The sequence below is a fragment of the Macrotis lagotis genome, chromosome 6 (assembly GCF_037893015.1).
Source record: "Macrotis lagotis isolate mMagLag1 chromosome 6, bilby.v1.9.chrom.fasta, whole genome shotgun sequence".
NCBI lineage: Eukaryota > Metazoa > Chordata > Mammalia > Peramelemorphia > Peramelidae > Macrotis > Macrotis lagotis.
This window is the reverse complement of record NC_133663.1, coordinates 107049339-107077213: the sequence shown is the minus strand read 5'-3', so window position 1 is coordinate 107077213 and position 27875 is coordinate 107049339. Positions and strand designations below refer to the sequence as shown.

The 27875-nt window shown below is 39.7% G+C and overlaps 1 protein-coding gene across 2 annotated transcripts in view; it reads right to left on the bottom strand.

Annotated features, from left to right (window-relative positions):
- The window catches only part of TDRD3 (tudor domain containing 3), a 274471-nt gene extending 247922 nt beyond the window's left edge, over window positions 1-26549 (bottom strand). For both annotated transcript variants that reach the window (XM_074191787.1, XM_074191786.1), the window contains exon 1: window positions 26448-26549. In XM_074191787.1, coding sequence (XP_074047888.1) covers window positions 26448-26488 — 41 coding nt within the window. In that variant the 5' untranslated portion in view covers window positions 26489-26549. The remainder of the gene's footprint in view (window positions 1-26447) is intronic.
- Between the last annotated feature and the right edge of the window lie 1326 nt (window positions 26550-27875).

Here is a 27875-nt window from a genome sequence, read left to right as displayed (position 1 = left end):
ATGGCTGGAGATGATGATCATGGATGCAAGGTAGTCAGGGTTAAGTAATTTAACAAAGATCACATAGCTAGAAGGGTCTGAGGGTGAATTTGAACTCAGGTGTGTGTGTGTGTGTACCTGCATGTGTGTACCTGCATGTGTGTGTGTGTGCACTCTCATGTGTGTTGGAAATTAAGGGGCTTATCAGAGGAAAAATAGGTATGACAAATTATCACCCAAAATGAACCTGCCAGAGGGCAGGCTTATAAAAGCCCCAGGACAGAAATATGGGGGGGGGGGTGAAAAATTAATAGCAATGCTGGGAAAATCAGGATCTAAAACATATTTCAAAAGGCTAAACCACACACACATACACTCTCTCTCTCTCTCTCTCTCTCTCTCTCTCACTCTTTGGTCATGAAACTGCAAACTTGGGGGGGGGAGTATCAGTCAAATGGGTAACAAATGAATAAGTTATGGCATATAAATGTGATAGAATACTACTATGCAGTGAGAAATAATGAAGGGGATAATTTCAGAGAAACCTGAAGAGATTATGAAAAAGTAGGCAAAATCAGGAAAACAACTTATACAATAACAATATTGTAAAAACAATTTTGAAAGACTTGAGAACATTAAGCAATAAAATGACCAACCTAAATTCCACAGGTCTTAGGGATGAAATATGCTCTATCCCCTTCCAAAAGAGAGGTAATAGACTCAAAGTACAGATTGAGTCATATTTGGAGGGGGAAGGGAGAACTGGGAGCAGATTATACCCAATGTGGGAATTTTTTTTTGTTTGACTATAAATGTAATAGATGTTGCTTTTTCTGCTTCCTGGGGGGGCGGAGATTAGTGAAGGGGGAAGGGGCCCAGAAAGGAGAGAATATAAACCTGAAAAAAAATTGAAATCTGACACTAGCTGTGACCATGGATATTTCACTTAATTTCTGAGTCTGTTTCCTCATCTATAAAATGGGCATAAAAATATACTTAATTCTCCAACTTGTTTTGAGGGTCAAATAAAATAGTATTATATAAAATGCTTTGCAAACTTAAAAGTACTAAATAAATTTCATTCATTATAGTTATTAAAAATGGAAATGTACATGAATAAAAGATAGAATTGGAATGCTTTCCTGATTTAGTATAATAAATAGTACCCTGCAGTTCTGATAAAGTTCTCATTTCTAAATTATATAGAGAACTGAATCAAATTAATAAGGTTACAAGTCATTCCCCAAATGATAAATGACCAAAGGATAAGAACAGGCAGTTTTCAAATGAAGAAATTAAAGCTATATATAATCATATGAAAAAATGCTCCAAATCATTACTGATTAGATAAATGCAAATTAAAACAACTATGGGGCATCACTTCACACCTATCAGATTGGCCAAGATGACAAAAAGGGAAAATGATCAGTGTAGGAGAGGTTGTGGGAGGATAGGACATTGATGCACTGCTGGTGGACATGTGAACTAAGCTGGAACTATGTCCAAGGAACAATAACACTGTTCATATCCTTTGACCAAGCAATTCCAATTCTAGGTCTATATCCAGAAGAAATCAGAAAAAATGGGGAAAGTCCCACATGTTCCACAATATTCACAGCATTTCCTTTTGTAGTGGCAAAGAATTAGAAATTGAAGGGATGCCCATCAATTGAAGAATGACTGAACAAGTTATGGTACATGAATACTATGTAATATTACTGTTCTATAAGAAACCATAACTCTTTGGACTCTAGAGAAGCATGGAAAGAATTACAGGAACTGATGTTAAGCAAAGGGAGCAGAACCAAGAGACAACATTGTACACATTAACAACAATATTGTGAGTAAATCAACTGTGATGGATACAGTTAATCTCAGCAGTTCAGAGAGCTAAAATAATCCTGGGAAACCCGTTATGGACAATGCTATCCACATTCAGAGGAAGAAAAGCAAAGTAAAATCTGAAACCTTATAAAATCTGAATGAACACTATGTTCACTTTTTAAAAATTTCTCTTATGTTTTTCCTTCCTATCCCATAGTTTCTTTCTTTTCCATTAGTCCTAATTCCTCATACAGAAAATGACTAATATGTAAACATGTCAAACATAAATATACATGTACAATATTCACTAGACTGTTGATTGCTGAGGGGAGGGGGATGGGAAGGGAGGGTGGAAGGAAATTATGAAACATAAATAAATGCATGTGGATGAATGCTGAAAAATTTTCATAATGTAATTGGAAAAATAAAATAAAATATCAATTATAAAAAAGATAAAATATGTTGACATTATACAATACTATAAAAAAATAAATAGTATCCTGCAATCCTGAAAGTCACTATCATTTATTTGCAATCAGGTTTAATTTAGAAGGGAACAAGCTCAAAAGAAAACAGTATGATTAAACAAGTTCTATACTTTCTAAAACATAATTACATTATTTAAGAATGAAGGCATCAGCATAGCAACTTAAGGCTATCATATTTTAAATAAAAAATTAAATTATGGTATCTAAATTAACAATTGACCTAATATAACAGATTATGCAAAATATGGGTATCAACACAAAAAGACAATAGTAAACTAAATCTGAATCTCTAAACTTGTGTTTTCTTCAAATGAATCTCTGCTATTATTCATTGAACTTAGTTAATATAATATAAATTTGTCTGTTTCTATCCATTTCTACAGAATCAAATAGTTGGCCAGATGTGACAGAAATGCTGAAGAGGAACCAATGAAGGATGTCTAACTCATCAGAGTCCAGATTTAATAGAAAAGTTCCATTAAAATCAATGGAGCATTTCCAAAACATCTAACAACTCTGAAACTGACAGAAGGCTTCTTCCAAAATCAGTGAAGCATTCTTTTCAAAGACTCAGGATTTACTAATCTGTAGATCAGTTCTATTCATTTCAATAGTTATGAGAAAGAATAATACAAGTTTTAGGATTGTTGTAGAAAGTTCTATGATAGGCACAAGATGGGCATTTGATATAACCTCAATTTTACAATTAAGCATAACAGACAATTATATAATACATTATATAAAGGTATTTAAAAACCTTTCAGCTGAATCAAGTTTTGGTAAATAAAAGAATCCACACACTTGACTCAAAAACACTTTTCAATAGTTCCACTATGTGTTGTGAAAAGTTCTTCTACAAGACAACTCAGATAATTCAACAAACTTGTTAAGACTTAAAAGGTCCATAAAACTATACTCATCACTGAGAAAAGTAAAAAAAAAAAAAAAAAAAAAAAAAAACCAGTTCCCACAAAGAGCTTAGATTCTACTGAGAAATACAACACATATACAAGTAAATGTAAGGCATATATAAAATAACTGCAAAAGGAAGAAAGTGCTAGTACCTGGAGGAATATTTGAGGTCTCATTTAAGAGGTAGCATCTGAACTGTATTTTGAAGGAAGCTGAGCATTCTTTAAAGTACAAATTAACATGTCAGACACTGATAATCCCTTTGCAAAGGCATGGAGGAGGGAAAGGGCCCAGTGCTCAAAGAAATTAACTAGCAAATCAGTCTAAAAATATCTTCAACAGAGGTTGTGTGAATGGGGGTGACATGAAGTAGGTCTGCAAAGCAAATGGTAGACAGATTGTCAAGCTAAGGAATTTATATTTTACCCAAGAGACAACAAAGTTGTGTTTTGTTTTTTTTAATATGGGGTAGGATGATATGCTCAGATCAATGTTCTAAGATCATCAACTTTGAAGCAAGAGGAAGATTAAAAAGTAAGCAGATCAATTAGGAGGCCATTGCCTGGGAAAGAGTCAAAGGGATCTAACCCAAGTTTGTAAAGGCTATATGAGGGGAGAGAGGAGGACAGACTTAAGAGATTTGAAGTCAATACTGATGATCAGATAAAGAAGTCAAAGGTACAGGAAAAGTCAAAGAGGCTGAGTGACTGGCAAAAAGATGGTGCCATCAAAAGAAATGATAAAATTTGGAGGAAAGATTTTTGAATTTTGTGAGGCTTTGGGGGGGAGGAAAAATGAATTTTGTTTTGGTGTGCTAATTTTGGGATGCTTTCAATACACTAAGTAAAGCTTTTCAGCAGGAAATAAAATCAAATTCAGGAAAAATAAGACCTAAATACATAAATATGGAACTATTATATATAATATATATATAAATATGGAAGCATATAAATATACACAAAAACTGAACTTAAGAGATTTAATGTGATACTAGAAGACATATAGAGTCAAGAATTCAAGATAGAAGCTTGAAGAATGACTAAAATTTGATGGATGGTAAACCAGCAAAGATTTCTAAGCAGTAGAAAAGAATCAAGAGAGAATAGTGTCACAGAAGGCAAGGAAAGAGAAAAGAGGAGTTGCAAGGCCTGCAGAAAGTTTGAGGGCTGAGGAAAAAGTATTGGATTTTGCCAAGAAGAGATTATGAACGACCTTGAAAAGAGAAGTGTCTGTCTTTACAAAGGAAGGAGTGGGAAGTGAGACATACGTGTCTGTGGATATGCATGCATGGACATAGCACTTCACAATTTATAAAGCACCTTCCTCCCAACAACCTCTAAGTCAGATATGAAAGCATAATTGTCCCCATTTCACAGTTAAGGCAATTTAGGCTCTGAAAGGTAATTAAAATGACTAATCTTGAGTTAGACACTAGTTAGTAAAAATCAAAGCTTATGGGACTTAATCCATAAGGGCTTAATGAACACTTTGCTGACTGAAAGTCAAATCAGGATCTTCTAACTCTAACTACAATTCTTTTCCCACTTATATTATTCCATCTTTCCAGAGTAACCCAAGTAAGTTCAAAATTTCACTGTAGTTTACTTTCAGACACAAGATAATAATGACAACTTTTTCTCACACTTTTTTGCATTCCTGCTTAACCAAATTAATACAATTTTAAATATAACATCCTGTAAACTAGGATTGCTCCATTTTGGTCTTAGTGTATTAATCAACTGTTCATAGATGACAATTGATCAAATTTAACAGACAAAAAAATTGTTAAATCTTTTTTTAAATTACTTTTTTTAATGCCTATCAAAATTGGCAAACATTGTGGGGCAGAGCCAAGATGGCAACAAGAAAGAATCTTGTCTGAGGCGCTCTCTCATAAAACTTATAAGCTAAGGACTCTAACTAAATTTTCAAGAGACACAACCCACAGAGGGACCCAGTGAGGCAGTTCTCCTACTCAGGGTAACCTGGAAAAGAGCAGAAAGGTTCTGCTCCCCCCAGGGTTGGAGGGGCGGCCCGCCAGAGGGGTGGCCCACCAGAGAGAAAGAACTTCAGCCTCCCAGAGGCAGCACCAGGGCACTGGGAGACGCTGGGAGCCCTGGCTCACAGCAGCACGGGAGTTTCCTGAGCTACACCCCGGGGAGCACCAAGCACAAATTGGGGGAACAGCGGGAGACCTCTGCCAGAGCCAGCATGTGGAGCCCAGCCCTCAGGGCACACAGCAAGCAGCATGGCCTAAGCAGCCCAGATCCAGGAACGGAAACAGGCAGAGCAGGTAAGCAGGAGCCCCCAGGGCATGAGCCCATTGAACCTAGGGAGGGGAGTGAAGAGAGACTGCAGAGCTCTGTCCTCTGCCCCTGGAACAGGACTCTGGGGCTCTGACCACATTCAGATCCTGATCACAGTCTAGCCCCCCCCCCCATAGAACAGCAGGGTCCCCCCACCTCAGCCCCATGGCAGAGGGGGGCGCTTATGGTCATTCACAGACCAGGAGGGAAGACAGAGCCTCACACACTGAGACCCTTGTGGGAGTGTCCCAAAAGCTCAGGAAGCACCCCCAAAATAGGCTAAGGCTGGGAAAATGAACAAGCAGAGAAAAAAAAGGAACACCATTGAGAAATATTTTGCATATGAGCCCAAGAAGGATCAAAATACTCAATCTGAAGATGAGGAAGCACAAGCTCCTGCATCTAAAAACTCCAAGAAAAACAGAAATTGGGCTCAGGCTATGACAGAGCTCAAAAATGACTTTGAAATGAGGGAGTTAGAAGAAAATGCAGGAAGAACATGAAAATGAAGTCAGCAGCTTAGTCAAGGAAATCCAAAAAAATGCTGAAGAAAATAGCATGCTAAAAACCAGCTTAGGTCAAATGGATAAAACAGTTCAAAAAGTTATGGAGGAGAAGAATGCTTTAAAAAGCAAAATTAGCCAGATGGAAAAAGAGATAAGGAACACAAATCCTTCAGACAAAGAATAGAACTCAGGGAGAGTGATAAATTTACCAGAAATCAGGAATCAAAACTTCAAAACCAAAAAAAAATGAAAAATTAGAAGAAAATGTGAAATATCTCACTGAAAAATCAACTGATATGGAAAACAGACTTAGGAAAGATAATTTAAAAATTATTGGAATACCTGAAAGTCATGATCAGGAAAAGAGCCTTGACATCATTTTCAAAGAATTACTACAGGAAAACTGCCCTGATATTCTAGAAGCAGCGTGCAAAATAGAAATTAATGGAGAGAATCCACCAATCCCCCCGAGAAAAAGATCCCAAAAAACCAAACCCTAGGAATATTATAGCCAAGTTGCAGAACTCCCAAGTCAAAGAGAAAATATTACAAGCAGCCAGAAGGACACAGTTCAAATATCGTAGAGCTGCAGTCAGGATCACACAGGACTTAGCAGCAACTACATTAAAAGCTCATGGGGCTTGGAATATAATATACCGGAAGGCAAAAGAGCTTAGAATGCAACCAAGAATCAACTACCCAGCAAAAGTGAATGTCCTCTTCCAGGGAAAAAGATGGACTTTCAATGAACCAGGGGAATTTCAAATATTCTTGTTGGAATGGCCAGAGCTGAACAGAAGGTTTGATCTTCAGATACAGGATTCAGGTGAAGCATGGAGATTGAAGGAGAAGGGGAAAATATGAGGGACTTAATGATGATGAACTGCATGTATTCCTGCATAGAAAAATGACATTGATAATACTCATATGAACCTTCTCATTTAACAGAGCAGGTAGAAGGAGCTTTTATAGTTGAAGCACAGGAGAAAGCTTAATTTGAAGATAAAATATAGTGTAAAAATGGAGTCAATAGAAAAAAAAAGGAAATGTAATGGGAGAAAGAAAATGGAGAGGGGGGAATAGGCCAAGATATTTCATATAATAAGATTTTACTTTATTACAATGAGCTACTGCAATGATATGGAAGGGGGGAATGCAAGGGGGAATGTGGGAATCTTCACTCTCATCAGGTGGTTAGGAGAGGAAACAGTATATATACTCAATGAGGTACAGACATCTGGAGTAAGAAGGAGAGAAGGGGGACAGGGGGAAGGTGGGATGTGAGTGATGGAGGAGAGGATGGACCATGGGGGGAGAGTGGTCAGATATAACACATTTTCTTTTTTACTTCTTGCAAGGGGCTGGGATTGGATGGCCTGTCCGGGACCATAGGGCCAGGTGGATGCTGGGCCTAAGGGGTGGTATGGGGGCTCGGGTCCTCTTGGCCCCAGAGCCAGGGATCTGTCTGCTGCACCACTCAGCTACCCTACAGCAGAGTCAGAGTGAAAGGAGAGAGAAAATATAGTACATGGTAGTGGAGAAATACAAAAGGAGGGAGTTGCAATCAGCAATGGCAATGGTGGAAAAATATGGAAGTAACTTTTGTGATGGACTTATCATAAAGAATGTGATCCACTCACAACAGAGTTGATGGTGTTGGAACAAAGACTCAAGCACATTTTTTATTATTATTTTTGGGGGGTGCAGGGCAAATGGGGCTGGGTGGCCTGCCTGGGGCCGCATAGCAGGGTGATCGTGGGGTGTCTGAGGCCAGATTTGGACCCGGGTGCTCCTGGCTCAAGGGCCAATGCTCTGTCTGCCACCCAGCCACCCCTACTATTATTACTATTTTATTTTATTTTGGGTCTTATTTTTTTCTTTTTTTTTTGGTTTTTGCAGGGCAGTGGGGTTCCAGTGGCTTACATGTCACACAGCTGGGTGATTGTTGAGTATAAGGGGCTGGATGTGGGCTCGGGTGCTCATGGCTCCAGGGCTGGTGCTCCGTCCATTGCACCAACTGACCATACCTACAATTATTACTATTATTTTTTTAATTTTAATTTTTTTCTCTCCCCTTTACTTTATCGCTCAAGCAAGTCTATATTTATGGGGGTGGTATTTCATTTCCTCTTAAACAAGAATATTTTATTAATGTAAAAAAATTATACAAAATGAGAATATTAAATAAAAAAAAACAAAAAAAAGGAAAATTAAAAAAAATTGGCAAACATTTACAAAAATTTGGCAAATGTATGTAAAGTATTAATAATAGTACCCAACAGAGATGAGCAGAACCAGAAGAAGGAGTTGGGGTGATGATCAACTTTAATGGACTTGCTCATTCCATCAATGCAATAATCAGGGACAATTTTAAGAGTACCTGCGACAGAGAATAGTATATGGATCCAGAGAAAGAACTGTGGAGTCTAAACAAAGACCAAAGTCTATTACCTTCAATTTAAAAAAAAAAAAAGTGTTTTATGTGCTTCATGATTTTGCTATCTAATATTTTATTTTCTCAAGGATATGATTTCTCTCTCAACACATTCAACTTTGATCAATGTATAGCATGGAAACAAAGTAAAGGCAGTCGCCTTCTTGGGGAGATGGAGGGGAGGGAAGGGAGTGTGGGGAAAAATTGTAAAATTCAAAACCTTACAAAAAATAATAGGTAGAAACTGCTATTGTATAAAATTGAAAACAAATAAAATATTTTAAAATAATAATAATAATAATACCCAACTCTCAGGGTTATTAGTCAGGATCAAATGAGATGACATTTTTGCTTTTGTAACCCTTAAAGAGCTACGTAAATACTAGTTCATATTATTATTATTATTGTTAACATTATTATTTTCTAATTTTCAAAGTTATTTTTATTTCCTCAATCCTCACATCTTTTTCTATTGCATCTGTGACTTAGTTGGTATAAAGAAGTGCCCTCAACCAACACTGATCATCAGTACCTGCCCTGCAAACCTATGGTTTTATAGTTGGTTCCATAAGCAATATGTGCCAGAGGCAAGTCTAGATCCTTAGTATATTCTTGATTCTTAGACTGATTCATTATCCATTACTTCATATCTCACCTTTTTGTATTAAGTAAATAACATATTGGTTACTAACTTTCATTAAGTAAAATCCAATAAACATAATTCAGAGAACTACAAAACACAAATTTAGTATAGATATGAGTAAGACTAATCTATTTATTCTTTAAAATTATCATTTAGATATACAAAAACCTATAATACTATATTTTTTTAAATTCTTCTCCTGCTTGAAATGCTATAAGTAACTCCAAATAATTCAATTTGCACATGAGGTTACTTTGCGGAAAAAAATGAAGGATAACTCCCCCTCAAGAGTCTGACTCAATTTCATTTCCCAAAAAATCATGTTGAAGCATGAGAAAATTCAAACCATGTTAAGTAATGTAAGTCTACATGATAATGGCACTATCACTAGTTGTGAAAAATTAGTTTAATTCAAATCTAAAAAAATGAAATTACAAGATGCATCAAAAAAAGGAAGAAATGAATTACAAATCTCACAGTTCTCTGATATTCTGAATGAGTAATATTCATAAAGCAAAACTGCTTGCAAATAACTGTCATTTCAAGAAAGATTCAATACACTTACAATATTCATTATTATTGATCATAACAGATGCATTATCCCACCAAAAATATTAAAAGGCATTAATGCATTCAGTTATTCAAATCAATATGGGTAACAGGGAAAAAAATTATACACAATCTAGGACAAAATAGTCTACTGCTCTTTGCTAATGATTATTTATCACAAATTATAGTAAGATATCAATTCATACTCATAAAACTATGCACACGCAAAGTGTGTCCATACATTTGAAACAAAAACACAAGAATGAAAAATTCTTGCTAAATCAAGTTATTTGCACTCCCCCAAGCTGCTATTTGTAGCTACCATTGTCCAACTGTAATCTATATCTTACTACTACTACTACCAACAACTAGTTTCTTGAAAAGTTATCCCTTTTCTAAATATTTATTCATAATCTTTAGTCATGGCAGAAAAGCACTACCTCTAAATACAAATTTAAAAATGTTAAAATTTATTTTCCTAAGAGTTCTGTAAAGAGCACAATCTCTCCCCTCTTGAAACCCCAGAACTACAAGCATAGAGGACTAACACATTTCAAGAACACGGGTACAACCTATAAAAGGTATTCTTACATAGTAGCTAATCAACTCAATGAGATGCACAGGCTTTTGCCTGTCTTTCCAAGAGTGTAGCACTGACTGGGTCATGCTAATTATCTTCACATAATTATTGTATTTTAACCTGTGGAAAATGTGGATGAAATATTTAGTCAATACTCTTCTCACAACTGACAGTCCAATAAAGATAATACCTACACAACCTTGGATTTCATTAGCAGTTTGTTCTAAACCAAATAACTTATCCTAATTCATGATGACTAGTGAAAAGCAGTTAAAACTAACTAGGAATCTAGCTATCATCACAAATCACCTAAGATTTATTAAGAGTTCCCCTTTATAGATATTGCTTTAGCCAACAATGAACTAGGTCAGAATGAAATGAAAATTAAAAGAAACCATACCATTAAGAAATTTCCTACTTATTCCCTTAGGTAAATCTATGTGACTATTCAAGAAAAATAAACCAAGACTAGTAGCATTTTCCTGAAATTTCAAAATACATTTTTAGCTAAATAAGATATCTACAGATTAAAAATGTACCAGTATGAAATTACAAATTCAAACATAAAGACTTTAATTCTGTGGTAAGGCAGATTAGACAAAATATATACGAAATTTAGTAAATTAAGTCAGTTACTTAAGATTCTAGGCCAGAAAGATGGAAGCATGAGAATGGCCTTTCCTAGAAGTTCTCTCCAAAATATTCCAAAAACCTTAAAACTATGGCTCTAACTGAATTTTCAAGAGACAGAACCCACAGAAAGATCCAGTAAAGCAATTGTCCAGCCTATCTTGGGAAAGCTCTGTTTCATGGGGGGGAGCAGCAGCACAGCCAGGAATATTAGACCAGAGCGAAGGAGCTCCATCTTCCAGGAACAGCCTGCTGGGCGCCTGGGTCCCAGGGAATACTGGCTCCTGGCAGCAGAAGCAGTTTCCTGACTTGCAACTCAGGGAACACCAAGCACAACTTGGAAGATCAGTGGGGAAACCTCTGCAGAGCAAGTGTGAAGCCCAGGTCAGCATGGCCCTCCTCAACGCAGCTGTGGCCATCAGTGCAGCCCAAATCCCAGGAAACCAAAGCAGACCCACAGAGCTGCCCAGGAGGGAGCCTCCCCACCCCCCGCCCCCCACAACTCTTCCAGAACACTCAGCCCACAGAAGGTAAGGGGGTGGGGGAAGACTGTCACGGTCGTCTCACCTCTGGCCCTGGGACAGGACTCTTGTGCTTTGTCCATATTCAGAACCCAGTCACAGTCTGGGACCACCCATTGCCATAGAGCAGGGACCCTCCTCACAGCTCCAGGGCAGAGGGGTGTGCTTGTAGTCATCCACAGACCAAAGCACAGACCAGTAGAGCAGTCAAAGCCTCTCATAAGGCCTCGAAGGAACTGAGATCCTTGCAGGGTGTTCTAATAATACTCAAAAGCTCAGGAAGCACCCCAAAACCAAGACCCAGGCTGGGGAAATGAGTAAACAGAAAAAAAAGGGAACCTGATCATAGACAATTACTTTGGTCCCATGGATGGCCAAAATACACACTCAGAAGATAAGAAAGTTCCAGCTTCTGCATCTAAATCCTCCAAGAAATATAGACATTGGACTCATGTTATGATAGAGCTCAAAAAAGATTTTGAAAATCAAGTAAGGGAGGTAGAGGAAAAAATGGGAAGAGAAAATGACAGAGGGGCGGCTAGGTGGCATAGTAGATAAAGCACCGGCCCTGGAGTCAGGAGTACCTGGGTCCAAATCCGGTCTCAGACACTTAATAATTACCTAGCTGTGTGGCCTTAGGCAAGCCACTTAACCCCGTTTGCCTTGCAAAAACCTAAAAAAAATAAAAAATAAATTTAAAAAAAAAAGAGAAATGACAGAGATGAAGGAAAAAACATGAAAACCAAGTCAGCAGCTTGGTAAAGGAGATACAAACAAAAAAAAATGCTGACAAAAATAACATACTAAAAACTAGTTTAGTTCAAATGGAAAACAGTTCAAAAAGTTAATGAGGAGAAAAATACCTTAAAAAGCAGAATTGGCCAGAAAAAGGAGATAAGAAAGCTCTCTGAGGAAAACAAATCCTTCAAATGTAGAATGGAGCTAAAAGAAGCTGATGACTTTGCAAGGAATCAAGACACAATAAAACACTATCAAAAGAAAAAAAAACTAGAAGAAAATGTGAAAAATCTCATTGAAAAAACAACAGATCTAGAAAACAGAACCAGCAGAGACAATTTAAAAATTATTGGGCTAGCCTTGACTTCATTTTTAAAGAATTTCTATAGGAAAATTGTCCTGATATCCTAGAAGCAGAGGGGAAAATAGAAATTGAGAAAATCCACCAATCTCCTACTGAAAGAGATACAAAAATTAACCCCCAGGAATATTATAGCCAAGTTCCAGAATTCCCAAGTCAAAGAGAAAATACTACAAGCAACCAAAACAAAACAATTCAAATATCATGGAACTACAGTCAGCATCACACAGACTTAGCAGCATCCACATTAAGGGTTCATAGGGCTTGGAATATAATATTCCAGAAGGCAAAAGAGCTTGGAATGCAACCAAGAATCAACTACCCAGCAAAACTGAACATCTTCTTCCAGGGGAAAAGATGGACTTTCAATGAAATAGGGGAATTTCAAATGTCCCTATTGAAATGACCAGAACTGAACAGAAAGTTGATCTTGGAGTACAGGACTCAGGTGAAGCATAGAGAGGGTGGACAAGAAAGGTAAATCATAAGGGATTTAATGATGATTTACTATGTGTATTCCTGCATGAGAAGATGATACTGACATCAGTATCAGTATCAGCTTCTCATTTATTAGAGCAGTTAGAAAGAGCTTATATAGACAAGGTATAGGAGGGAGCTGAATATGAAGATATAATATATTTCTAAAATGAAGTCAATGGGTGAAAAGGAAATGTGCTGGGAGAAAGGAAAGGATAGGTAGAATAGATTAAGATATTTCATGTAAAAAGAATCAAGAAATAGCTTTTGCAATGGCATGGAAGGGGGGAAGGTGAGGGGGAATGAGGGAGCCTTCATTATCATTGGAAATGGCTCAGAAAGGAAACAACATATATATTTAATAGGGCATAGAAATCTAGAAGAAGGAGAGAAAGGGGATGGGAGAAAGGGGAGAAGGGAAGTGAAGGGGTGGGATGGATGTAGGGGATAGAGGAGAGGATAGATCAGAGGAGAGGATAGTCAGAATACATTTTCTTTTTTACTTTTTTGCAAGGTGGTGGGATTGGATGGCCTGTCCAGGACCAGGGGGCTGAGTGGTTGCTGGGTCCCCAAAGAGGAAAGTAGACTTGAGCCTCTTGGCCCCAGGTCAGTGCTCTATCCACTGTGCCACTCAGCTGTCCCACTGGACACTTTTGAAGAGGAAGAGAGTGAAAGGAGAGAGAAAATATAATAATTGGTACTAGGGAGGAATGAATGTAGGGAATTACAAACAGCAACAGAAACTATGGAAAAATATGGAAGTAACTTCTCTGATGGACTAATGCAAACCCCACCAGAGACAGAGCTAATGATACCAGAACACAGACTGAAACACATTTTTTTCTCTTTCTTTCACTTTATTTCTCATGAGGTTTTTTTATTTTTGTGGGGGAAGGGGGATTATATTTACTCTTACAAACAAGACTTTTAGTAATGTGTAAATAAATTTTAAGAAAAGAAGAAGAAAAAAAAAATTCTAGGCCAGAGTAAAATCTGCTGCTTAAAATCAGGCTATGAGGTGCCTAAGAAAACCAATTCAAGCAAACCTTCAGTTTGTTAAAGGGGGAAAAAAAGGAGAGAGAGAGAGAGAGCGCTTCTACAGAACGAAATGGTAGTTTGTGCCTTCCTTTTTGATAGCATATGAAAAATTGAACAACACTGCAATAACTCTTTACAGAGAACTCACCTTTCCTAATATCTAACATAAATCTTTCCTCTTTTCAAAACTGCTGCATGGAAAAAAAACATCCAAAGCCCCTCTTTCTCCCTCAAAAAAACAAAACAAAACATACTTGTCATGACAACATTTCAAATGTGACCCCTTTCAAGTCACTTGAGAAGATTTTTATTTAAGAGCTGATATAAATAGTATAGTCAGTTCTATAAGCAAGAATTCTGCATGTAAGCGATCATATTAAAACTCTACATTTAATTATAAAAGTACTAAAAGCAAATCATAAAAACTTAATCAGCAATTGAGAGGTATACTTTTTTAATTGTTGACACAGAAAAATGTTAATCTAAGATCAAAGAGGAAAGCATTCCTTTGGTAGACATTCATTACACAGTACAATCCTTGCATCTTAGGGTACAAACATATCACCCATTTCTCAAACATATGCAGAAACATACAAAGACAAACACTCATAGGCAGGGTAGTACAGTGATAAGAGTACTGGCTCTGGAGTAAGAGGACCTTGGGTACAAATCCCAATGCCTGCTATGTGTGTGTGTGTGTGTGTGTGTGTGTGTGTGTGTGTGTGTGTGTGTGTGTATGCGTGAGTACAGATCCAGCCTTAGCACCTAACAGCTGGGAAACCCAAGCTAACTTGTATAGCTGCTGGCTGCCTAAGTTTCCTCATCTGTAATCTGAGGATAATAATAATTGTCTCTCAGGATTGTTGTGAGGGCAAAATAAGATAATAAAGTGCTTTGCCAACTTTCAACTTCTATATAATTACTAATATGACTTAAATGCCTTCAACTTCAACACATGATTTTGGTTTACATATTCTCTCAAGTAAGATAAAGCACAAGTTCCTCTATACCTTAGTAGATGGATTTCATTCAGTACCAAGGGTGACCATCATCTAACAGGATGATGAGTCATTCCAATCCCAACCAAGATAATTCTTAGATGACTGACACAATAATCTAAAATGAGCCTCCAGTTCATACTCTGCCAATAACCTTCAAAAACCAAGGATTATCTCCACATCACAATGAGCATGAGTATGAGAAGAAAGGGAAAAATAAAAATGTACTCCAGAATGATTACTCAATGACAATTACAGGAACATGTTAGCAAAAATTTATTTCTTTACAGAATCATAGATTTAGAGCTAAAAGAGACTTAAGAGACCATCAACCCAGTTCTCTCATTTTACAAATAAACTGAGGTACAGAAAGTCACTTGACTTTTTCAGGTTCAAACAGATAAAGAAAAAAGTGTCTCAGGTAGGATCTGAAACCTAGTATTTTTGACTCTGCTACAGTATATTTCCCAAACATCCATCATTTCAACAGTCCTGAAAGAGGATCATAAAAACATTAAGAGCTAGAAGGACCTTTAAGATAATATAGTCCACCTCTCTGTTTCCAGATAAGAAACCTTACTCACTCTTTCTCCAAATTTTCTTTCTTCTCATGGTGATCACCAAACTCTCTACTTCTTAGTACTTTCCAGACCATTAACCCTTTACTCTAAATCCCTTGTTCTAAGTATTATTGCTGCTTATACCAATACTATTCTACTTTCTGGTTATATTGTTATGGAGTCACACTGAGATACAAACTCATAACTGGATTTAGAGTCCAGAATACTAACCTGGATGAGGCAGTGGATATAAAAGTACCAGTTCTGGAGTCAGGAGGATCTCAGTTCAAATTTGACCTCAGACACTTGACTCATACTAGCTGTGTGACCTTGGGCAAGTCACTTAGCCTTGACTGCCTCAGACCTAGGGTCATCTCCAGTCATTCTGATTCCTTTCTGGCCACCGGACCCTGATAACTCTGGAGGAGAAAATGAGGCTGATGACTTAGCACAACACCCCCTCCCTCAAATTCAGTTCATGTGCTTGTCATGGCAACACCTTCCTGATGCCATAGTCTTCTTCAAGAATGAAGGACAAACATCATCATTGTTATGGTTCTTGAAATCTCACTATACAATCTTTGACTTAGCAAATAAGACTGTTAGAGGAGAAAATATTTTTCAGCCCTGTTAAGAGAGCAAGTTTCATTTTACATCTCCTTTTTGCCTGAAGCAGTTAACTCTACAGATAACTGAAACTAAATTTATAGTTTTTTCACCAAAAATCACTGCAAACAATACATGAAGACCTGAAATTTTATAGGGCCTAAGAGAATATCTAATAGATTTTAGCAATTTACAATAACTACTCAGGAAACAAAGTCTAAAATTTATACTAGGGGCCAAGAGTTCAATAAGGTTTATTACCTTTAGACACTGCAATATCACAAACCATATCAACCAAGGTGACAGTTGCTGATTGTATGCTAAGAAAGGCCAAAAAATACTTCTAACTAGGAAGATACCAGGTTTAGGATCCATCAGCCAATCCCCTCCTCACCCACACATAAACACAGAAACCTGAAGTATCCACTATCATGTATGCAAATCTATTTTTGCATAGATTGAAAAGGAAAAAACACAGGAGTTGAACTCTGGCCTCAGACTCTTGACTCTTACTAGCTGTGTGACTTTGGGCAAGTTACTTAACCCTGCCTGCCTCGCATCCAGGATCATCTTCAGTCCTGATCCATATCTGACCTCTGGACCCAGATGGTTCTAGAGGAGAAAATGAGGCTGGTGACTTAGTACAGCATCCCCCTCACTCAAATCCAATCATGTACTCAACATGGCATCACCTGCCCGATGTCAGTGAAGGACAGGGGGCAGCTAGGTGGCACAGTAGATAAAGCACCAGCCCTGGAGTCAAGAGGACCTGAGTTCAAATGCGGCCTCAGGTCCTTAATAATTGCCTGGCTGTGTGTTCTTGGGCAAGTCACAACTCCATTGCTTTAAATATTTTTTTAAAAATAAAATTAGGGACAAACATTATTATTATTATTATTATTATTATTATTATTATTATTATTATTATTACTCTAGAACTCTAAACAATTGGGAAAATTCTCTCCCTTAAGATTCACAACTTATTATAAATACTGCATACATCAATGTTTTCAATTTTTTAAATACAAAAGTCTAGGAAGAGAATGGGCAGGCAAGCATCATTATTCAAAGACTGATATGTGATATAAATTCAACAAGGTAAGGACTAAAGCAATATAGGTATGTTCAAATACAGTGGCAATTCTATTTTGTCAGCTTCATAGCAATTTGCAGGGCCTACAGAAGTTGTGCTTCTCTGTTTTTTTTAATTTTTTTAAATTTATTTAATTTATTTTTTTATTTATGTAAAGCAATGGGATTAAGTGATTTGCCCAAGGTCACACAGCTAGGCAATTATTAAGTGTATGTATTTGAACTCAGATCCTCCTGACTCCAGGGTCAATGCTCTATCCATCCACTCCACCACCTAGCTGCCCCAGTTATGCTTCTCTGTTAACTGAACTTGACCAAAAATTAGCTGTTAGTTTTGCCATTCTGAAATGTTAAAATGGCTTCCGAGAATTTGGAGGTAGGGAGGTAAAGGAGGGGGGGGAAATGATAATTCAGGGGATCCTCCAAAGTCATATTTTTTTTTAATTAGGAATTTTTATACTAGTAGTCATGAAAAGAAGTAGCATGACCCAAACAAATGTGTAACAAACCAACCAAAAGATGGCAAGTTAGATGGAATCTCAACCTCCCAGGATCAGTCAATTATGTGGTACTTGTCTTCAAAACAACCATATTTATCCTTCCTTCACCATTATCCTTAAAACTGCAAATTTCCAAGCCCCCCATCCCCACCCAGGATACCCACCCTTGCTCTTCCGATGACCTTATGACTACAGTAGATGCTCAAAGAAAGAAGATTAGGAACCCCATTCTTTGTTCCTTCTTCCTTTTCTTTCTGGGTAGGACAGGATGAGTAGGCATGGACAGATTGTATCTCACATTTCATTTCATTACCTCCCCCCCCATCCTAATCCATTCTTCCTATTAGGAATTTCTGTATGGAGATGGCAGGAAAGGCACACAAATTCAGAATCTCCGTGCCATCCTTAGTTCATCACTCTCATATACATATACATATATATTTGTATATAGGTATATGTAACATCAATATCATTTCTAAACCCACACATCTCTCAAACTAATTCCCACTCTCCATTTAAACAGCCCACAAACTAGTATGGGCTTTCATCACCCTTGCCTGGATTACTGCACAGCTACTTTCTTGCCTTATGCACTTTCCCAAACCAATTTAATCTCCATATAATTGCCAAAGTGATTTTCCTAAAGTCCAGGTCTGACTGTCACACTCACCTTACCATATTCCCATCTCCATCACCACCCCTACTCAATAAACTCCAGTGATTTTCCATTACTCCTAAGATCAAACATAAATGCTTCATTAAAGTGCTACAACATGACCTAACAATCCCCTATTCTACAGTATAATTCAACTGGTTTCTTTTGATTCCTCTCAATAAAACAACTAAAATATTGAAACAAATAAGAAATTAAGGTATAAAAACTTCAGTGTTTTAAGCAAAATCACAAAAAGTATGGATTTATATTGAAAACTTTGCTTTGGGTTTAAATCAGAGATAATTTACTTTTGTTTATTATCTCTGTAACACATACTAAGAACCTCTTTTTACCCACAAACAAAATGGCTAATAGAAAGCAATTATATTCACTGACTATATAATTATGCCCTATTATTTGATTGATGAATTGGGTACCTTTTCATTTAAAAATATATTTAAAAAAATAAATTCACTTCGTAGCTGCAGTGCTAAAATAAATAATTAATAATGAATATTTTTATAAACTAATTCTATTCTCCAGCACAGATTTTCTAACAAAAAAAATGAGTAAACATGCATCCATTTTATTCAAGCAAAAAGATATTTGGACCACTAATAATTTTTAAATTTTTATTATGTTTCTTTCATCTTTACCTAATCCTTTTATAATTATTTCTTTATGATGTATACAATATTATTTTGATATAAATGTATATGATTTTACAAATAAACATATATATTTTAGAGTTGTCTGCTCAAAAAAATTTTGCTGATAGAGATGAAGTCAAAAAAGTTTTAAGATCACCATTCAGTCAAAAAATGACCAACAGATGTTTCAAGGAACATTTTTTTTGATTGCTATCTTTTTTTGCTATGTCTTCATTTAAAAACAAACATATGGCTAACAAATGTATTCTCAAGGTTCAACTTTATTTAATGCTTCCAAATTCTGTACATTTAAAAACCTCCAATTTTTCTCTCATAGTTTTAAAAGATTTATCATAAAATTGGATTCATTAAAATATCTGAAGTTAAAATTAAAGTTCCTATCACAAAAATTATATTTATAAAACAAATAATCCAATTTCCATAAAGATAGGAGACTTATACATGAACATGTAATTATTAAATGTTGTGCTGTCCCTATCAGCACAAAAGCTATTCCAATTCTTTTCAATTTAAAAAAAAAAAATTTAAACTTAGATTTTTCTTTGGGGACAAAATTTTTTTAAATGTTAAAGTTAAAAAAGATGCTGGGGTTTTTTAAAGAGAAATAACTGATAGGTTTTTTTTTAAACTTTAAATAAAAAGTGAGAGTGAGAGACAGCTTGACATAATGGATAATAGGCTATGGGCCTATGGAGACATAAAGACTTTCATTTTAGTCCTGCCTTTTAGTCCTAGCTGTGTGATCAAGGACAAGTAGACTGGAGCTTTTAGTCCCAAGCAATTATCTAAAACACTAGGCTAGAAACATTATCATTATCAGAGGGAATTATTTCTATACTGGGAGTTCCTGTATCAAAGAAATCATAGGCCCAAATAAATATATGCAACACATATATGTATATGTACATGTCTGTGACTCAGAAAGAGAAAGCACGGCTGATGACAATGCAGTTCTGCCCCACTTAAATCCAACACACCCATATGTCATTGGTCCTCTCGGTCCTCTTTCAAAACAGTGGATGATCAACATGGTACATGTGTTACATACAGTTTATATATACTTATATATGACCCACCCATATAAAGTGTATAAGTATACACCCACATATATAGGAGTCCCTTTTAACAAAAGATTGTCTTAGAAACTTACTTCTAGAAATATGTACACATAATCCTTAGAAAAGTCCATAGGAAGAATTGGAAATTGGTCTATGTTGGGGAATATATTATCTTGATATCAAAAAGACTCAGGTAGTTTTTCTAAAATCACAGAAAAATTTTCTGTAGAATAGCAAGGTAGATACTGGAGATTACAAAGATAAAGAGAAAAATACTTCATGCAAATCATGTTGATATGATGGACTGGAATGGGGAAGAAATTTGAGGGAGACAAATGTTATTGCAATAGTTTGGGGGAAAGGTGATAAGGGTCAAAATAAAGTTGTAGCTGTGTGGGTGGAGAAAGGGTAATCAAGTATCATAGAGGATTTTATTTGGGAACAGAACTCATAACAGTTAAATAAATGATAATGCCGAAAGTGTCTTCAGGTGTTCAAGATTTTCCTCATTTTTTTTTTTATTATTATTCTGTCCAAATGAGACAGAATGGTATAGTAGTTAAGGAGCCAGCCTCAGGGCCTAAAAGATTTAGGATCAATGCTAGCTTCTGACATACTGGCTATGTGACACTGGGCAAGTCATTTAATCTCCCAGAACTCTGAACAACTCTCTGGAAGAAAAGGTACAAATCAGCACTGATGCAAATTTAGTCTTCATTTAGGAGCCACCTATACCAATGAAATAACAGATACTATCTCTATTTCTATTACCTTCTGTTTTACACTTGGGCACTATATTTTATTTGGTACTAGAAGCCCAATCAAACCAATTCTAATCTCCTAAAAAGCAAAGTAAGAGTAGAGTAAATGGATTTTAATATAATCTAATCCATTTTAAGGAAAAATAAATTTAAAGTAAACAAAAAAAGATTTTTTAATTTCCTATAAATTCAGGAATACCACCAATGCTATTGTTCTGGTCTGATCTAAGAAAAAATCCTGAGAAACTGGAGTACTGCTTCCAAACCCACCATTACTATGGCACACAAATCTCTTAGAAAGTATTTCCATTTTAACACCTACCAACAAGAATTAGCATTTTTTAGTAAAGCGCTATGGACCAATTGGGTTTTTGGTTTTTGGGGGTGTTTTTTTTTTTTTGGTTCACCAACAAGACACCTTTTAATTAATTAGAAAGGGGAACTGTGGTACAGTGGAATAAGCATGTTATTTGAAGTCAAGATACTCAAATCCAATCCCTGGTTCTATGATTTCTTAGATGTGTGATCTTGGACAAGTCAATTAACCTCTCTCTGAACTTCAGAAGACTGAATTCAATTCAACTGAACAATTACATTTTAAAGAGAACACTGATAAGCTGGAATGGCCAGGAAATGGCAATGAGTATTGCTGTTGAGACTCAAAACCATGCTTTACAGTGGGCATTCTTAGCCATGGGTCTGTTAACTTGTGTATATTTTTCCTAATAATTCTTTTTTTTCCTTTTTTTTTTTAAGTTTTTGCAAGGCAATGTGGTTAAGTGGCTTGCCCAAGGCCACACAGCTAGGTAATTATTAAGTGTCTGAGGCCGGATTTGAACTCAGATACTCATGACTCCAAGGCCAGTGTTCTATCCACTGCGTCACCTAGCCGCCCCTTTTTTCTAATAATTCTAATAATGATTTCAATATAATTGGTTTCCTCTGTAATTTTTGTATATATTACTTTGTGCACTTATAAACATTTGAGGTCTACAGGTTTTACCAGACTGACAAAGTGGTTCATGACACTGAAAAAGGTAAGCTTTTTTTTAATAGGATTGGTTATTAAAGAAATTAAGGATCTTTAATGGGGGGGGAAGGAATGGGAGGAGGGGTAAAAAGGATGACAGCCATCTTGTGGCACTTTAAAAGCTGTACAAGAAGCAGGATTAAAATATTTTGTTTGTCTCCAACAAATAAAAACTAGAAGCAATGGAAAAAAAGTTACAGAGGCCAAGTTTATTTCAACATAAGGAAAACTTTTCTAACAGATTGTTAGATACTACAGATAGTAATAAGTAAAAGGATTTCCCTTCAGTTTCAACTGAGATCTTCAGTCAAAGCAGAATGAACACTTATTGGGGACATTATAGAAGGAATTTTAAATCAGATACAGAATGAACAAGATGGCCTATAGGTATCTTTGAACTCTTGGATTCTGTTCTAAGTATAAGCAATGTGTGTAAGGCGTTTACTGGATAAAAACTAAGAAGGTGCTGTCCTTAAAAGCTTCTAGTTTACAGGGAGCATCCCAAATCTTTCATGAAGCCTTTGCTTGATCCTTCAGTAGCTGGTGCTCTCCATTCTCTCCTGGTTCTCCTCCTATCTGTTCAACCACTCACCCCTCAGTTATTTATCTTTACTGGTGTTCATCCAGGTCTTGCCTTCCAACTATGGGTGTCCCCCATGGCTCTGTCTTTGTCCTCTTTTCATTCTAAGTTATTCGATGATCTCAGCAGCTGCCATAAGACCAAAAACCACCTCTATGGAGATGATTCCCAGATCTACATACACAAACTAAGCTCTGATGAGTAGCTATGTCTGCCTCTTGGACATCAAGAAGTCCTCACAAGCTTTTGAAATTTATCAAGAACAAAACAGAACTCTCCCTCTCTGCATCTCAAACCTCCACACACCCCCTGCCCTTTGGAATTTCCCCATCCCTGTCTGAGCAACATTCTCTTCATTCACTCAGGTCCACAACTTTGGTCATTCTCAATTCTTCACTTTCACCACCCATCTCATAGATCCAACCTTTTGCCAAATCTTTATTGTTTCTACCCTCATGAAATCTCTCATGTAAGTCCCATTCTCTGTATTCATATAGCTACAACCCTTGTTCAGATCATCCTCACCTTAGGTCTGAGTATTACAATTGCTTTCCACTAATTCTCTGTAGTTCAAGTTTCTCCCCACTCCAACCCAATCTCTACAGATCTGCCAACAGTTCTGATGATGTCAAGATCCTTTCTTTTCTTGTATACTCATTCCCCAGAAAATTTCTACCTTGATTACTCACTTAAGTGACCCTAGTATATAATCTTTTTGATACAAAAAAAACTCTTGACATATGAAAGACTCCATGAAATGGTAATCTAGCTATTCATCATGAACTCAACAACTGGATTTTAATTTCAAAAGAAAATCAAAACTCCTATGAAATGCTGGTTGTTATTAAACAATAAAAATTATTACCCAACTTAAGACTAAATTCATTATATAAAACTTTTGATAAATCATAGTAAAAGCAACAAGATTTGAGTCTTAAGTTCATTCAAATTCAAGTAACTTGGTGATGTTAAGAGTTTTGAACTGAAAACTGGATTCAGGCTTGGATAGCAAACAAAATTTTCCTATTGGAAGAAATCTCAGAGATCATCAAGTTTAACCTCCTTATTTTAGAAATTGAGTCACTTAAGATCTGAGTTCACTACTGAATATTAAGGCTACAGAAAGATGACTCCCAGTTTCATAGACAGATAAACTGCTTCCTTGAATAAAAAGAAAGGGAAAAAGTTTTGCCTGTGTTTACAACTTATACCTAAAAATACCCACCAAAATCCAGCTAAACTGGAAGACTCACAGTTCCCAGAACACACCTTGAACATCCACACCTTTGGGCAAGGTGTTTCCCCAACCTACCTCTCCACTCATTCTAATTCAAACCAAACGAGTACTAAAGCCTGTTACAATGGACAATGTGCTTGGCACTGCTGATACAAAGATGAAAAGTAGCTACCATTATAAAGATGAAAATTAACTATCATTCCTGCTGTCTTTCTCCTCAGAGAGATTTTTTTTTTTAGTTTTTGCAAGGCAAATGGGGTTAAGTGGCTTGCCCAAGGCCACACAGGTAATTATTAAGTGTCTGAGACCAGATTTGAACCCAGGTACTCCTGACTCCAAGGCCGGTGCTTTATCCACTACGCCACCTAGCCGCCCCAAGAGAGATTGAGTTTATATACAAAAAGTGACAATAAATGGAAAGTGAAAACAAAGAGAGAAAAAGCAAAGAAGAGTTACAAAGTACCCTAGTTAAGTGTGAAGAGGGAGAAAACTATTTTACAGCACATCTATTCTACAGATGGGCCAATGAGACTCACAAAGGTAGGCTTACCAGGTTCATGAAACTAGCTAGTAAGTATGATGTTTGTCTTTCATCCTTTTTTTTAAATTTTAAGTTATACATGGCAATGGGGTTAATTGACTTGCTCAAGGTCACACAACAAGGCAATTATTATGTGTCTGAGGCTGAATTTGAACTCAGGTCCTCCTAACCACCAGGGCCACTGCTCTATCCAGGTGTACCTATAGCTGCCCCTTGTCCTTCATTCTTGAAGACCTTGACATTAGAAGTGTGAAGACATAAAAAGCAAGTGAATTGGATAAGTGTGAAGAGGATATCTTACTTTCTCCTCCAGTCATTTGAGTCCATCAGAGTCTGGATATAGCCCTGGATGTGAGGCAATCAGGGTTAAGTGAATTGCCAAGGCCACACTGCTAAATTTGAACTCAGGTGCTCCTGACTCCAGGGCTGGTGATCTATCCACCAAATCACCTAGGTGCCCTGACAAATAATGAGAGGTCATAAGTAAATGGATGAAAGACAAAGCCTATGTCTTCTGATTGTTAAAACTAGTGATATTTTCCCTATGCCATTAAAAGCATTAATTAATAAAACTTAATAAAGTTTCTCAATTCAAGTTTATAGGATCTTATGAATGAAAACATTGAACAATTCTCCTACCTGATCTTTCCACACAACTAAAGTGCCAGTCATTAAGTACTTGGTGTTTGTCAATACTGGAATTTCCAACAGTACCATTTAATTGTTCTTTAAACTAAGAGTTTTTGGAGAAGGAATGAACAAATTGGCCTATAGGTATCTTTGAACCCTTGGATTCTGTTCTATTAAGTATAAGCAATGTGTGTGAGGTATTTACCAGATAAAAACTAAGGAGGTGCTGCCCTTAGAAGCTTCTGGTTTACAAGGAGCATCCCAAATCTTTTTTTGTTTCGGTTGGTTTTTTTAGTTTTTGCAAGGCAATGGGGGTTAAGTGGCTTGCCCAAGGCCACACAGCTAGGTCCTTATTCAGTGTCTGAGACCAGATTTGGACCCAGGTACTCCTGACTCCAGAGCCGGTGCTTTACCCACTTGTCTGAGGTCGGATTTGAACTCAGGGACGCCGGACTCCGGTGCTCCATCCACTGCGCCACCTAGCCGCCCCCCAAATCTTTTTTGGCGGAAACAAGCTACTCTTTGCCGGCACAAGTCTTAACTGTCATCTGCTAAAGTCAAGTCTGGGCCGCAGAGGACTGAGTTGGAAGCCAGCCGGACGGAGGCAGAGGCAGAGTCACGGCAAAGGGGCCGCGGGTCCTGGGGCTCCGCCTCGCTTCCTCTGGGGCTCCGGCTCGGCCGCCTTCCTTCCGAAGATGAGGAAGGAGACCCCCGGGGCGGGCCCAGGCCGGGCCCGGCAGACGGCCGGCCGGAGCCCGGGGCCCAGGCCCTGCCCTCGCGGCCTCTGGGGCCAGCGCGGGGCCCGGCCCAGGCTGGGAGGAGCCGGCGGGAGCCGCGGCAAAGGCTCGGAGCGGCCAGTGCCCGAGGAGGGAGGGCCGGGCCGGCGGGGCCGCGGGTGTGGGGGGGTCTGGGGGGCCGGGAGGCCGGCGGTGTGGGGGGTCTGGGGGGCCGGGAGGCCGGCGGTGTGGGGGGTCTGGGGGGGGAGGCCGGGCCGCCGGTGGGGGGGGGGGGGCTGGGGGGGTCTGGGAGGCCGTCAGGGCCGCCAGTGTGGGGGGTCTGGGGGGTCGGGCCGGCGGGGCCGCCGGTGTGGGGGGTCAGGGGGGCGGGAGGCCGGCGGTGTGGGGGGTCTGGGGGGCCGGGAGGCCGGCGGTGTGGCGGGTCTGGGGGGTCGGGCCGGCGGGGCCGCCGGTGTGGGGGGTCTGGGGGCCGGGAGGCCGCCGGTGTGGGGGGTCTGGGGGGCCGGGCCGCCGGTGGGGGGGGCTGGGGGCTGGGAGGCCGTCAGGGCCGCCGGTGTGGGGGGTCTGGGGGGTCGGGCCGGCGGGGCCGCCGTGTGGGGGGTCTGGGGGCCGGGCCGCCGGTGTGGGGGGTCTGGGGGCCGGGCCGCCGGTGTGGGGGGTCGGGCCGGCGGGGCCGCCGGTGTGGCGGGTCTGGGGGCCTCCGCGCGGCGCCGGGCCGGGCCGGGCCGAGCCGGCCGCTGAGGCCTGGGGCGGCCCGGGCCCCGCTCCCGCCCTCCCCGGCCCCGGGCCCGGACCAGCCACTTACCAGCCCGCCTGGGACAGCGCCGCGCTCGGGACCTCGGCCATGGCAGCTCTCCGGCCGGGAGGGGGCAGCGGGGGAGCCGGGGGGGGGGGGGGGCGAGGCGGGGGGAGGGGCGGAGGAGGGCTCAGGCTGGAGACCAAAAAAAAAAAAAGCCCCGCACCCCCCAACCCTCGGCTACTGAGCATGCTCAGTGCGCCCGCCGGCGCGCCCCAGCGCCGCGCCGCTGCCTCCCGGCCGCCTGGTTTTGGCGCCCGCCTCGGGAGGAAGAGGAGGGACCGGGGGGGGGGAGGCGGGGCTTCGGCCTCGGGGCCGCCGCGCCCTCCGCGCTCTCTGCTCCGGGCCGGGGGTCGGGGTGCGGGGCGGGAGGGGCCCCGGCGCGCCCCGGGCGGGCCCTCCGATGCGCCGCCGGGTTTTCCCGGCTGCCGGGAGTCACGTAGGGCTCGCACGGGCAAGGCGCCCCCCGCGCCCCGCGCCCCGCGCCCGCTGCCCGGGCTTCTTGTCGGGCGCCGCCGCCCGAGGGCCGCCTTTGGTCCGCGACAGCGTTGGGTAAGGCTGCAGGTTGCGCTGCGACTTCGGGGGGCACAAGCGCCAGCGGCGGGTGGGCAGCGAGGCGAGGCGCCTTCCAGGTGAACTCAGCAGATGCCCGCGACCCCCCCTTGCAGAGAGGAGGAAACACGCCAAGGGCTATGCCCAGGACCGCAGGGCACCCAGAGGCGGCATCAGAACTCGGGTCTTGCCGAGGCCAGGTCCTGCCTAAGCAACAGCACATGAGCGTCCGCTAGCCCATGCAGTGGGTCTTGGAGTCCAGAAGCCCTGAATTCAGTCACCCCCCCGCACACTCCCGGGAGGCTCGGCCTGCTTCCTCATCTATAAGCTGGGGTAAAGAGCGGCAGTGACCTCCTACACTTGTTATGAGGATCAAATACTAATAACTCTTAGAGCTTTTTACCAATATCTCATTTGGGGGGCGGCTAGGTGGCACAGTGGATAAAGCACCGGCCCCGGAGTCAGGAGTACCTGGGTTCAAATCCGGTCTCAGACACTTAATAATGACCTAGCTGCGTGGCCTTGGGCAAGCCACTGAACCCCATTTGCCTTGCAAAAACTTAAAAAAAAACAAATATCTCATTTGGTCCTCACAACAATCCTAGAAGGTAGGTCCTACTGTTAACCTCAATTAAAAGATGAGGAAAGGGGCGGCTAGGTAGCGTAGTGGATAAAGCACCGGCCTTGGAGTCAGGAGTACCTTACGTTCAAATCCGGCCTCAGACACTTAATAATGACCTAGCTGTGTGGCCTTGGGCAAGCCACTTAGCCCCGTTTGCCTTGCAAAAATCTTTAAAAAAGAAAATAAAAGATGAAACTGAGGCTGAGATAGGAAGTGACTTGCCCAGAGTTGCACTGTCAGTCTGAGGAAGGATTGAGTCTAAA